This window comes from Podarcis liolepis, assembly GCF_965112155.1.
Source record: "Podarcis liolepis genome assembly, chromosome: 9".
Classification (NCBI taxonomy): Eukaryota; Metazoa; Chordata; class Lepidosauria; order Squamata; family Lacertidae; genus Podarcis; species Podarcis liolepis.
In genome coordinates this window covers 6,104,634-6,116,935 of record NC_139564.1, presented here as the reverse complement: position 1 = coordinate 6,116,935, position 12,302 = coordinate 6,104,634, and the positions used below count along the sequence as shown (strand labels likewise).

Genomic DNA, 12,302 nt, shown 5'->3' with positions numbered 1-12,302 from the left:
TCGAATCTCTCTCAGAAGACCTAGTGATGGCCACCAGGCTGAAAGGCTTGAAAAGGGGGCAAGACAAATTCATTGAGGGTAAGGCTATTAATGGCTGCTAGCCAAGGTGACACGATGCCTCTCAATAGCAGTTGCCGGGAATCACAAGTGGGGAGCCTGCTGTTGCACCCACATCCTGCAAGGGGGCTTCCCATGGGCATCTGGTTAGCCACTGTGAGCACAGAATCAAAGAACTGTAGAGTTGGAAAGGACCGCGAGAATCATCTCGTCCAATTCTCTGCAATGCAGGAATCTTTTGTCCAGTGTGGGGCACGAACCCAAGATCCTGAGATTAATAAGAGTCTCGTGCTCTACTGGACTAGATGGGTGTTCGGTCTTATTCTGTAAGCTCTTCTTGCATGCTTCTGATTGCAGGTAGTTTGGAAGCAAGAAGGGGATTCTCCAAAGAGTGTTTTGTACCGTCAGACCATGGATGGGGAACCTGCTGTTCCATCAGCCCCAGCCAGTACAGTGGTACCTCGGGTTAAGAACTTAATTTGTTCCGGAGGTCCGTTCTTAACCTGAAACTGTTCTTAACCTGAAGCACCACTTCAGTTAATTCAGTTACTGGGGCCTCCCACTGCCGCTGCTGTGCAATTTCTGTTCTCATCCTGAAGCAAAGTTCTTAACCCGAGGTACTATTTCCAGGTTAGCGGAGTCTGTAACCTGAAGCGTATGTAACCCGAGGTACCACTGTATAGCACAGAAGAAGATATGGAGGGCCACTTCTAATGGCTTCATATAGATATTAGATAGCATTGGGGATAAAACAGGGCCCACACCGTAACTCCGAGAGGGCTGAACATCACTTTCCTGGTGCTTCAGTTGGAACTGCAACAACTATGGAGTCAAAGTCTCTCAGAAGATGAGCGACATTATACCCAAAATGTGCAGCCAATTGGCCAAGGTCAGCCCTCAAGAGCTCCAGGGATCCTTCCCCTTCTGAACTATCCTAAAAAACACCTCCCAATCAGGTACCAAGCTGTAATATGCTTTCTTTGCCACTCACATTGCCGCATGTACACTAATTGGTGTTTGGTTAGCCTGAGAACGAGAATCCACCCTGTTCCACCCCCATTTCCATGCTTCCTCCCCAACGGTCACTCACCATTCTGTGCCCAATCCTCACTGAGAAGTTTCATGGCCCCTCTTTGCCATAGACCTTTAAAATGCTCAGGACATAGCGAATGAAACTTCTAAGAGAAACCCAATATTTTATTACGGAAAAACGGCAACAAAGTCTTCAAGAAGGGCACCAATGTTCTGGAAGTATAAAACCCCAAAGATATACATATTTCAGGGTGAATGTCTCAAAGCAGTCTTATTGATGAAGTTGAGCAAGCCAGTCCTGGTCCCCTCACAGTGACTCTGGCAGCTGGATGGAAAGGACACTCAACCACTCTGGCAGGGAATACCAGGACGCCCAGGCTCCTCTGGTATGAGTTGCTAAGGCAATAAGCTCCGCTTGGCTATCCTTCCTTCCTTATCAATGGCAAAATTGTAGTTGCGAGGGTTGTCTAGGCACTCCTCAATCCGCTCATCTATATTTTCAGGGGTGATGAAATTCTTGGCTTCTTCCTGCATCAGCAAAAGAGGAAAAGAAGGCATTTTACAAACACAGTATTTCTCCCCCTGAACAACACTCCCCACACACAGGGTTGTCCGTTTCAAGTCTTTCGTCATTGCATCAGCGCCCAAAGGGTTGGAGAAAAGGCAGCAGTGGCCTTCAGTAAAACCCCCCAGTGCTGTACCTGGACTCCTACCACTGTTAACCCAGCCGCACCCTCCTCTGGTAACCTAAAACAATAGCCAAAGGACCCTGGTTGGAGTCCTGGCTGTTCTCCTAGGAACTTTCTCTTTTATTTTGTGTCCCGCAAGCATCACCAAAACTAGGTAGCATTTTGACATTTAACCAGTCCGCAGTAGCAAAAAGATTGCTCTAAGGAAGAAGCGTCAAAGTGAAGGCAGCTGCTTGCAGCATGCTGGCTTCCCTACCTGCAACTGGAGCACCTCTTTCTCCTTCTCCTTGAGAATTTCTTCCATATAGGTAGCCCGATTCTGGGCTCCTTGCAATCGGCGTTCTTGATCAGCTGCTGCTTCCTTTCGGAGGCGCTCCTCCCTGGGGTTAGGGACACAGAAGGAACTCAGCACTTGCTGCTCTCAAGACAACAGAAACAGCCAAAGGCCAAGAAGAGTAATGAAATCAACAGCAGATTTAAAAATCAACACGCCATGCTCACCTCCGTTCCCGTAGACGTCTGTTCTCTGCGTCATTCCAGGCCATCAGCTCTTGATGCTCCTTGTTTGCAGCCTCCTCTCTCTGCTTCCAGACTTCCCCAAACTTCTCTGCATAATGTTTCCGCAACACCTCTTCTTTGAACTCGCCTCTGGTAGAGAGCATAAGAGGGAATGTTAAAAAAGCAGCTGCCCCTTTGTTACTGATATCTTCCCTGCAGAGGCAAGAGTCACAAGGGCCCCATGTGTCATATGCAGGGTTGTGATCCTCCAGATGTCACTGAACTACAGCTCCCATCACAGGTCCCTCAACCCTGATGAATGCCTATCAATCATTCAGAACTTATGTTTGCGCAGTTGCATTTTTATCTTGTACAGTGGTGCCCCGCAAGACGAATGCCTCGCAAGACGGAAAACACACTAGGTGAAAGAGTTTTCCGTTTTGGAGGTGCTTCGCAAAACGAATCTCCTATGGGCTTGCTTCGCAAGACGAAAATGTCTTGCGAGTTCCTGCGGGTTTTTTCCTCCCCCCCTTTTTCTAAGCCACTAAGCCGCTTATCAGCTGATCCGATAAGCTGATAAGCCGCTAAAAGCCACTAATAGCGCTAATCCTCTAATCCGTCAATGGGCTTGCTTCGTAAGACGAAAAAACCGCTAGACGAAGAGAATCACGGAACGGATTCTTTTCGTCTTGCGAGGCACCACTGTATTTTTATGCTGTGAACTGCCTGAACTCTTCAGATGAAGGGTGGTATACACATTTAATATATAAATCATAGAATCCCCTACCATGCAGGAATCTCAACTAAATCAATGTGACAGGTGGTCATCCAAACTCTGCTTAAAACCCTCCAAGAAGGGAGAGTCCACCACCTCCTGAGCAAGACTGTCAAACAGCTCTTACTATCAGAATGTTCTTCCTGATGTTTAAGTTTGAATCTCCTTTCTGGGAGCTTGAAGCCATTGGTTCAAGTCCTGGCCTCTATGTGACAGCCCTTCAGACACTTGAAGCAGTGTTAGAAACTGAGATATGAAAGCTAGGATCTAAATGGCACCTTAAACTTAGGTTATGGATGCAACATTGGAATGTCTAGGCACACTTTTTTAATAACAAGAATACAAAGCTGAAAATGAATGAACTGCAGCTAAAATATTATGTTCATTTATCACATGGTCTAGTCCTTCCCCTGCCCACCCCCCTAATATTCTTAAGAGGGTCTCTTCTCCAGTTTTCAGAGAGTACCTGGAAGTGGGGAGGCAGAAAAACATCCTCCTTTCCTTCCACTCTGCAGTTTTAATCTGAAATCTTAGGCACAGTACTGAGCCCAGAGCTCAGAAACTGCTCAGGCTAATGAAATTCCCTGTAGCAAAAAAAAAGCACCCAGAACAATGGGACTTTCAAACACAATTTTGAAAATGGCTGTCACACCACATCTTTGTACCTAGTCCAACCCCCTGCAATGAATGAATCTCAACTAAAGCATCCATGACAGATCCTGTCTTGCAACTTGAAGCTATTGGTTCAAGTCCTACTCTCCAGAGCAGGAGAAAACAAGCTTGCCCCCTCTTCCATGTGGCAGCTCTTTAGATATTAGACGACGGCTCACATATCAACTGTTCCTCATAAGGCTTAGTTTCCAGACCCTTGACCATCTCAGTCACCCTCCTCTGCACAACTTCCAGCTTGTCAACATCCTTTTTCAACTGTGGTGCCCAGAATTGGACACAGAATTCCAAGTGTGGTCTAACCAAGGCAGAATAGAACAGGACTATGACTCCCCTTCTGCCTTGGTTAGACCAAACTTGGAATACTGTGTCCAATTCTGAATAGAACAGGACTATGACTTTGCTGTGGGACATGGGTGGCGCTGTGGTCTAAACCACAGAGCCTAGGGCTTGCCAATCAGAAGGTCGGCGGTTTGAATCCCTGCGACAGGGTGAGCTTCCGTTGCTCAGTCCCTGCTCCTGCCAACCTAGCAGTTCGAAAGCACGTCAAAGTGCAAGCAGATAAATAGGTACTGCTCTGGCGGGAAGATAAATAGTGTTTCCGTGCGCTGCTCTGGTTCGCCAGAAGCAGCTTAGTCATGCTGGCCACACGACCCGGAAGCTGTATGCCGGCTCCCTTGGCCAGTAAAGCGAGATGAGCGCCGCAACCCCAGAGTCGTCCGTGACTGGACCTAACAGTCAGGGGTCCCTTTACCTATGACTTCCCTTGATCTGGACACTAGACTTCTGTTGATGCAGCTTAGAATAGCACTCACTTATTCTGCTGCTGCATCACCCTGTAGGCTCGTGTTCAGCTTGTGGTCTATAATAACTAAATAAATTGGAATAAATAAAAATAATAATAAATTGTCCAGTAGCACCTTAGGGACCAACTAAGTTTGTTTTGAGTATAAGCTTTCGTTTGCATGCACACTTCTTCCATTTCATGCAGCTCAATGTGCTGCCTTCCATAATTCTAGATTCATGAAGAAATGTTCATGCACACAAAAGCTTATAGCCAGAACAAACTTTTGTTGTTGTTGTTTAGTCGTGTCCGACTCTTATTTCCAGTATTTCAGACCCAATATCTTCGTCTAAACACATGCTGCCAAATGTTTCTAAAATCGTTGCCTTGTTTGCCTGGTCTTTCCTGTAGACGAGTTCAACCGGGTGATCATTCCAGTGAAGAGGGGCGAAGAGAACACGGATTACGTGAATGCCTCCTTTATTGATGTGAGTGTTGGAGAACAGAAACTGCACTTCATGCATAAAACTGTTAGCACCCAGAGCTCCCTGATCCTGGGACTGTGCACATCCTCTTTTGTTGTTGTTTAGTCGTGTCCAACTCTTTGTGACCCCCTGGACCAGAGCACGCCAGCCACTCCTGTCTTCCACTGCCTCCCGCAGTTTGGTCAAACTCATTCTGGTCCCTTCGAGAACACTGTCCCACCATCTCGTCCTCTGTCGTCCCCTTCTCCTTGTGCCCTCCATCTTTCCCAACATTGGGGTCTTTTCCAAGGAGTTTTCTCTTCTCATGAGGTGGCCAAAGTATTGGAGCCTCAGCTTCAGGATCTGTCCTTCCAGGGAGCACTCAGGGCTGATTTCCTTCGAAATGGATAGGTTTGATCTTCTTGCAGTCCACGGGACCCTCAAGAGTCTCCTCCAGCACCAGAATTCAAAAGCATCTATTCTTCGGCGATCAGCCTTCTTGATGGTCCAGCTCTCACTTCCATACATCACTACTGGGAAAACCATAGCTTTAACTATACGGACCTTTGTTGGCAAGGTGATGTCTCTGCTTTTTAAGATGCTGTCTAGGTTTGCCATTGCTTTTCTCCCAATAACCTAGTTGGTCTCTAAGGTGCTACTGGACAATTTTTAAAATTTACCTCGACTGCCTCAGCCCAACACGGCTCCCTACCTACCTGTATCTAAATAAATTGGCGCAGCAGAGAAAGGGAAAGGAACCAGAGCCCGGCCCCCCACTTCGCCTTCCCCCACTTGCACCCCAAACTCCCCTTCGAGGTCCGCGTGGCCCCGCCTCCAGGGGCCCGCCGGCTGCCCTGATTGGCCGGCAGGGCTGAGTGACAGGCTTCCCCAGCGCCTCACCTGAGGGCGGTCATGACCCGCCTATAGCGCTCGTAGCGGCCCAGCACCACCAGCAGCTCGGCCGGGTCGACGGGCGGCGGCACCTTGACCCTGCCGGCTTTGGATTTGGCCGGGGGGTCGTGGCGCGTCTTGCGGCCCCGCGAAGGCGCGGCCAGGAGCGGCGCCAGGCTCCGGCCCAGAAGGCCGCCCCGGCCGGAGAAGGGGACCAGCCCGCGAAGCATCCCGGCGGCGGCGGCGGCGGCAGTTAGAGCGGAAGCAAAAGCCTGAGGGGAAAGTCCGCACGCCGGAAGCTGGACTGGGGCAGTATGGGAAATGTAGTTTCCTCGCGGTCTTTTTCCTCACGAGCGGCTCTAAGCACCGGAAGTGGAGCTGAGGCACGATGGGAAATGGAGTCTTCCTCCTCAACTCGATTCCTTGTGGCCTACACACCGGACGTAGACCCGGGCTACGGATGGTTTTCTCTTGCTTTCGCCACCAGCTCCCGTCTCTTGCTATTAGGCCCCGTATTTGCTGGATCCGTGAGGCGGGTGAGACCCGAGCGCGGCCTACCTCAGAAATAAAAGCAGGCGGAAAGAAGGAAGGCAGGGTGTGCAGGACACCGGAAATAGGGCGTGAGCATGACGGGAAACGTAGTCCTCCCTCTCGCTGTCAATCAAGGAAATGAGCGGGAAAGACGGCGCCTCATCTGCTGGAGGGCGGGCAGGGCACCGGAAGTAGGGTGTGGGCGTGATGGGAAATGTAGTTCCTCTTCCCTGTCACTCAAGTTAAGCGTTTAGCCTGCCTTGCAAGGTTGTTGTGTGGGATTAAATGAGTGGGGAGAGGCATGTAGCCCACCTTGAGCTCCTTGGAGGAGAAAAGGTGGGATGCAGCAAATAATAAAATAAAATGAGCAGGGGCAACCATGCCTCAGCTCCTGGTCCTCCTCCCGGGTATTATTATTTACTAAAGTATTAGCATTATTCTCATCTGCTGTCCTACCAAAGGAGCCCAGGGTGGCAAACAGCGAAGCAGTACAATTAAAAATAAGAATAACAAAATTAAACAGTAATATATCCTCACAGCTAATAATTCCAAGGATGCCGGGAACAGAATTTTCCAAAGTGCCTGCTTTAAAAATTTCTCCTGAATGTTAAGAATGATGGAAAGCCTTGCACAAGTGGGGAGCCACTACCAAGAAGGCCCCGTCAAAGGGTTATTGTTATTACCTCAGAGAGCCGCCACGCTTTCCTTTGCGAAGTGTTTCTTCCATGCACTCCAACATTTCAGAGGGAAATGGGGACTTTGTTGTGTACTTGCGTTCTTACACTGCCTGTTATCTCGCCTCCCTCCAATTATTACACATTGCTAAAAGTCCTTCTCTAGCTGCTGATCATTGCCTATTCTACCCTGCATTATGTGTGCTCTTGAAACAGGCCCTTTCTATTCCACCAAGTCTTGGGAGGTTGAGATTGGTTGGAATTCTGACTAGTTCTTGCTGCGATTTGTAGCATTTTTTGAGAATTTGCAATAATACATTTTACTGTTTTAATGTGTGCTTTAAAAATCTTTTTATGGTAGTCTTGGCAGACTTTTTATTTTTTTGTCAACAGGCAAACAATGACCCAAGTAAATGAATAAATAAACAAATGTATCCCCCTTCCATGCCGTATTGTTAAGCAGATGAACAGTGACATAAACAATAGACATGCTAATAGAACTTTATTGAAAAGCCAGGAGAACACAAATCATAGACTTCTGTTGCTGATATGCAACTTTTAATTTGCACAAGTTTGTCGGCCGTTGGCATCTAGCATGCGTGCTTGACATGTCCCACTGGCGTTGCCTGCAAGTTCATAATCAAAAAGTGGATTCACGTGATCCTTGTTCCTTGTTGTCTTCTCATTCTTGGTCACAGGCAGAGTCTACCGTGCAGCCCTCTGAAATGACAAGGAAATTTGTCAAAAAAACCCAACATGGGCCACGTCTTTTGTGGCCGTTTCTGATCTTCATAGGAACAGATCTGCCCATGGCAGTTTGCATACTGAGGCAGCCCAACAACAGAGACTACCTGGACAGCTGTCTGTACAGTGGTACCTCAGGTTAAGAACCTAATTCATTCTGGAGGTCCGTTCTTAACCTGAAACTGTTCTTAACCTGAAGCACCACTTTAGCTAATGGGGCCTCCCGCTGCTGCCGCGCCACCGGAGCACGATTTCTGTTCTCATCCTGAAGCAAAGTTCTTAACCTGAGGTAATATTTCTGGGTTAGCGGAGTCTGTAACCTGAAACGTATGTAACCTGAAGCGTATGTAACCCCAGGTACCACTGTAGTGCCAAAATTCGAGGAGCACCTGCCAACATCTTGAGAGGGGAGAAGTGTTGCCTGCATGATTGGAGGAGACACACAGAGGCAGCTTAGCAAATTGCTTTCTGGTTATATATCTCTGGAATTCCAGGGGGAATCTTTTAAAGGAAAGGGCTGCATTTTCTTGTAGTCAACTTCCAGGGGCAACAAGCAAAAGTGGGTGGGGCGGTGTATGTAGATTTTACCTTTGGCTAGTTTTACAGTTGGCTAGTTTCTCACATAAAAAGGTAAAGGGACCCCTGGCCATTAGGTCCAGTCGTGGCCGACTGGGGTTGCGGCGCTCATCTCGCTTTATTGTCCGAGGGAGCCGGCTAGGATTCGAACCTCCAACTTTCTGATTGGCAAGTCCTAGGCTCTGTGGTTTAACCCACAGCGCCACCCGCATCCCTAGTTTCTCACATACCCTCCTCTCTATTCTCCATACACACAAGCAAGAGGCATCATCGAGGAACATTCAAAAACATTCAAGAAGGGTGCAAAGCAGGATTGGGGAGCAGGTGTGGGCTGGGGAGAGACCCAAGGGCCAGAGAGGCTTAGAGGGCTGCATTTGCACACACACACACACACACCCCGCTCTTGTTCCTGATGGTTCCCCACACCTCATCAAGAGAGTTCTGGTCCCTTTCAGCTGCCCAAGCCTTAGTCCCTGACAGTTGTCAAGAGGGAAATGGAAAACGTAAAAATGAGAAAACAGTATTCTAGCCAACTCTTGGCCATTTTAAGTACTCTTTCATGCTCCTCGGCATCACATAAGATGCAGGGGGAGCGGCATATTGCAGGGTAATGTTGATTTGCTTAGGCTGGCATCAACTAGTTGCTAAGATAAGGTTACAAATCAGTCCACTGACAAAATCCTAACTGAAGCTGAAAAGCGTCCCTGGATTCATTGAAAAAAAATCTGGTAACCTTGTGCTAAGAAGTAGTTGCATTGCAGGGGGTTGGACTAGATGACCCTTGGGTTCCCTTCAACTCAGCAGTTCTATGGTTCTAAGAAAAGCCACTTTTCATTCAAAAATATCATTTCACTGCATGTATTCCACAGCAGGTAACAAATGAACTCATGCCTGTTTCCCGGCAGCAATTTGTGGATGTTTAAAAAGCATATAAATAGGTTCAACTCAGTACATAACACCTGGGGTTCCCATCCCCATCATCCACATGTTGACTTCAACCTCTGCACAAGGACAGAGGTCCTACCCACATCTAAACTGACTTTATGTAGCCGAGCTCGACAGCAGCTGTAGCAGCAGCAATTTTCTATGCCTACAGCAATTTCCAACTAGCAGAAACCAAATCGCGTTCACTTGAAAAAGCAAAAAGGGCGATATGCGCACTGTGGAAAGCACAAGTGCCGGAAACCACATGGCGCTGCAGAGATACGGACAGCATAGCAATGAATGTTATGGGTAAAAAGGGCGGGTTTCAGCCAAAAGAGAAGAATAAACTTTTCATGTATGCTGCAACCGTGACAAGGACATTGCTAGCCCGAAATGGGAAAGCGACAAAATTCCAACAAAAGAAGAATGGCAAGGAAAGCTGATGGAATATGCTGAAATGGTAAAAACTGATGAAAAGACTTAGAGATAAAGACAATACTGCAGAGAGTTTAAAAAAGAATGGGAACCATTCATGTTGTATATACAGAAACAATGGAAAGAGATGAACTCACTAGCAGGGTTTCAGTGAACACTTACAATCAACTAAAACAAATATAGAAACTACAAAGAGGTTGTTAGATAAGATAAGAGTACAACAACAAGTAATATAGAGAACTCAATATTAAGATAAAACAAAGTAAGGTGCAGGAGAAGTTATTATGCAAAAAACCAGAAAAGGAAGTTGAGGGAAGTCATAGGGGGGGAAAGAGGGCTCTGTATTTTGTTTGTTATGTGTTGGTTATTTTATAAAAATATAAAATCCAATAAAAATTATTTTAAAAAGAAAAGGAAAAGGGCGGGTTTCTGATGGAGAGATGTCCTCACCATTGTTGCAGCAGATGCCTGATGCTGCGCAAGTCCCTCCGCTGTTGCCGCACGGCTTCCTTCCAGACTCGCAAGGCGTTGGGAGGAAGTTTTCTTCCTGGCATCTCATGGTTTCCGCTGTGCCAAAGTAACAGCCGAGTTCTTCCCCGCAACAGATGTTGGGACCAAAGCAATGCCCTCTGTTTCTTGGCCCGCAGGAGATGCACTGGTGTGGGGCACAAAACGGGGGAAATGTAGCTTCATCCAAGTCTGGTTTACATAATCCGATGTCTGGCGATGTTTACAGTTGAAGTGGCATGCAAACCATGCATACAGTTGAAGATGGCATGCAAACCATGCATTTAAAGCACACCCATACACAAACACCCACACCCACACCAACAGACCGAATTCTTTCCTGGTCTGATATGGAGAGCCCAGGGATTGAACCTGCAGTCTTCTGCATGCAGATGCTCTTAACACTGAGCCAAAGCCCTCTCCCACCTTGCCGTAAACCCGCCATGACCTACCTTTCTGACTTCCATGTCCAGAAGGGAGCGCTTCCCTCCAATGGGGCAATTCTGGATGTAGCAAGCCGAAGAGAGAGCCAGGAGCCAAAGCAAGCAGAAGGCTAGCATATTGTAAGACATGGTCGTCCTGGTTGTCACCAGCTGCTTCTCTTGAGGAGCAGGAACAGAGGAGGTCCTTCTGGTTTTTGCCCTTGCGGCCGTAGGTATATATATACTGGTGGACAGGCCTGTTGAGCCGTGCTATAGCCCTTGTTACTCATTTCTCTTAAAAAGCACAAGGCATTGCTCTTCACGCCAAGTGTCACGTCTAATAAGACAAGGTCGCAGATGTGAGGCCACTGAAATATGGGCAATTTTCTCTCCTGTTTCATTCCAAACTGGGTAGAAGATGCATCAAAGGCCAAGAGTTCTCCCTAATTGAAGAAGTCTTTGATGTCACCCGAGGTTGGGGAGGAGAATATGAATACTTTTCATTGGGCTTTCGGGAGATCTGACATACTTTCCCCCTGGATTTTGGGGAGATCTGATCTGTGTGAGACTCTGGCCTGGGCCATAGCCCTCTCGGAAAAAACCTCCTGAGATTTTAGGAGGACATCTGTTTGTGGAAAGCACAAACACCACCCATTATTATTAGATCTATTTATTTTATACAGTAATAGTAAAGGTAAAGGGACCCCGACCATTAGGTCCAGTCGCGGACGACTCTGGGATTGCGGTGCTCATCTCGTTTTACTGACCGCGGGAACCAGTGTACAGCTTCTGGGTCATGTGGCCAGCATGACCAAGCCACTTCTGGCGAACCAGAGCAGCGCACGGAAACGCCATTTACCTTCCCACTGGAGCGGTACCTATTTATCTACTTGCACTTCATGCTTTCGAACTGCTAGGTTGGCAGGAGCAGGGACTGAGCAACGGGAGCTCACCCCGCCGCGGGGATTCGAACTGCCGACCTTCCGACTGGAAAGCCCAAGAGGCTCTGTGCTTTAACCCACAGCGCCACCTGCGTCCCAGTACAGTAATAGTATTTACCCAGCATATATCACCTATTCATACAATATAAGATGTTAATATACAGTAAAATATAAAACAGCATGAAAACAGTACAAAATGACCTTTTAAATGGTAGAAATTCATTTTTTAAAATTTAAATGGTGCATAGGCCTGTCTCATCTGGAAGAGGGTTCCACAGCTTGGGCCTGCCAACACTAAAGACTCAACTTCTAGCGGAGACAATGAAAATGTTTAAGATTTCCTGTTGGAATAGCTCAGTGGCTAGAGCGTGAGGCTCTTAAACACAGGGTTGTGGGTTCGAGCCCCATGTTGGGCAAAAGGTTCCTGCATTGCAAGGGCTTGGACTAGGATGAGTGAAATATACTCCAAGTGGAAAGTGGATTTCATGCTCTTTATTCAGCTCATAGTGGTGAGGAGGAATAGGAGTTCCCCCAGAATGTCTGCTTTATATACATTATTTACACAATGGGCCCCACGTGATTGGCTAATTCCGGGATTCTCCTGTAGGCCAATCAGGTTGCGGATTCCCTTCCACCTGGAGCTGGATAGGGTGGCTCCTGTGGACCAATCAGCATTCTGAATCCTATAG

The 12,302-nt window shown here is 47.5% G+C and overlaps 2 protein-coding genes across 2 annotated transcripts; both read right to left on the bottom strand.

Annotated features, from left to right (window-relative positions):
• Positions 1-1,233: 1,233 nt before the first annotated feature.
• MRPS26 (mitochondrial ribosomal protein S26) lies at positions 1,234-6,145 on the bottom strand. The gene is made up of 4 exons (XM_083459112.1): positions 5,869-6,145; positions 2,280-2,426; positions 2,035-2,158; positions 1,234-1,617 (listed from the first exon to the last, which is right to left on the bottom strand). Exons 1-4 carry the CDS (start codon positions 6,087-6,089, stop codon positions 1,486-1,488), a joined length of 624 nt encoding a protein of 207 aa, XP_083315238.1. The 5' UTR covers positions 6,090-6,145; the 3' UTR covers positions 1,234-1,485.
• A 1,404-nt stretch (positions 6,146-7,549) lies between these two features.
• Positions 7,550-10,895, bottom strand: LOC310685985 (neurophysin 1-like). The gene is made up of 3 exons (XM_083459145.1): positions 10,703-10,895; positions 10,194-10,398; positions 7,550-7,784 (listed from the first exon to the last, which is right to left on the bottom strand). The coding sequence occupies exons 1-3, from the start codon at positions 10,820-10,822 to the stop codon at positions 7,747-7,749; spliced, it is 363 nt and encodes a 120-aa protein (XP_083315271.1). The 5' UTR covers positions 10,823-10,895; the 3' UTR covers positions 7,550-7,746.
• Positions 10,896-12,302: the final 1,407 nt, after the last annotated feature.

Excerpts from the sequence above, each read along its gene's own strand:
- MRPS26 (XM_083459112.1), bottom strand. The coding sequence starts at position 6,089 with ATGCTTCGCGGGCTGGTCCCCTTCTCCGGCCGGGGCGGCCTTCTGGGC. Across the intron at positions 2,159-2,279 it reads AGACGTCTACGGGAACGGAG|GGAGGAGCGCCTCCGAAAGG; the intron begins GTGAGCATGGCG and ends CCCTAACCCCAG. Across the intron at positions 1,618-2,034 it reads AAGAGGTGCTCCAGTTGCAG|GAAGAAGCCAAGAATTTCAT; the intron begins GTAGGGAAGCCA and ends TTGCTGATGCAG.
- LOC310685985 (XM_083459145.1), bottom strand. The coding sequence starts at position 10,822 with ATGTCTTACAATATGCTAGCCTTCTGCTTGCTTTGGCTCCTGGCTCTC. Across the intron at positions 10,399-10,702 it reads TGGACATGGAAGTCAGAAAG|TGCATCTCCTGCGGGCCAAG; the intron begins GTAGGTCATGGC and ends GCCCCACACCAG. Across the intron at positions 7,785-10,193 it reads AGGCATCTGCTGCAACAATG|AGGGCTGCACGGTAGACTCT; the intron begins GTGAGGACATCT and ends TTGTCATTTCAG.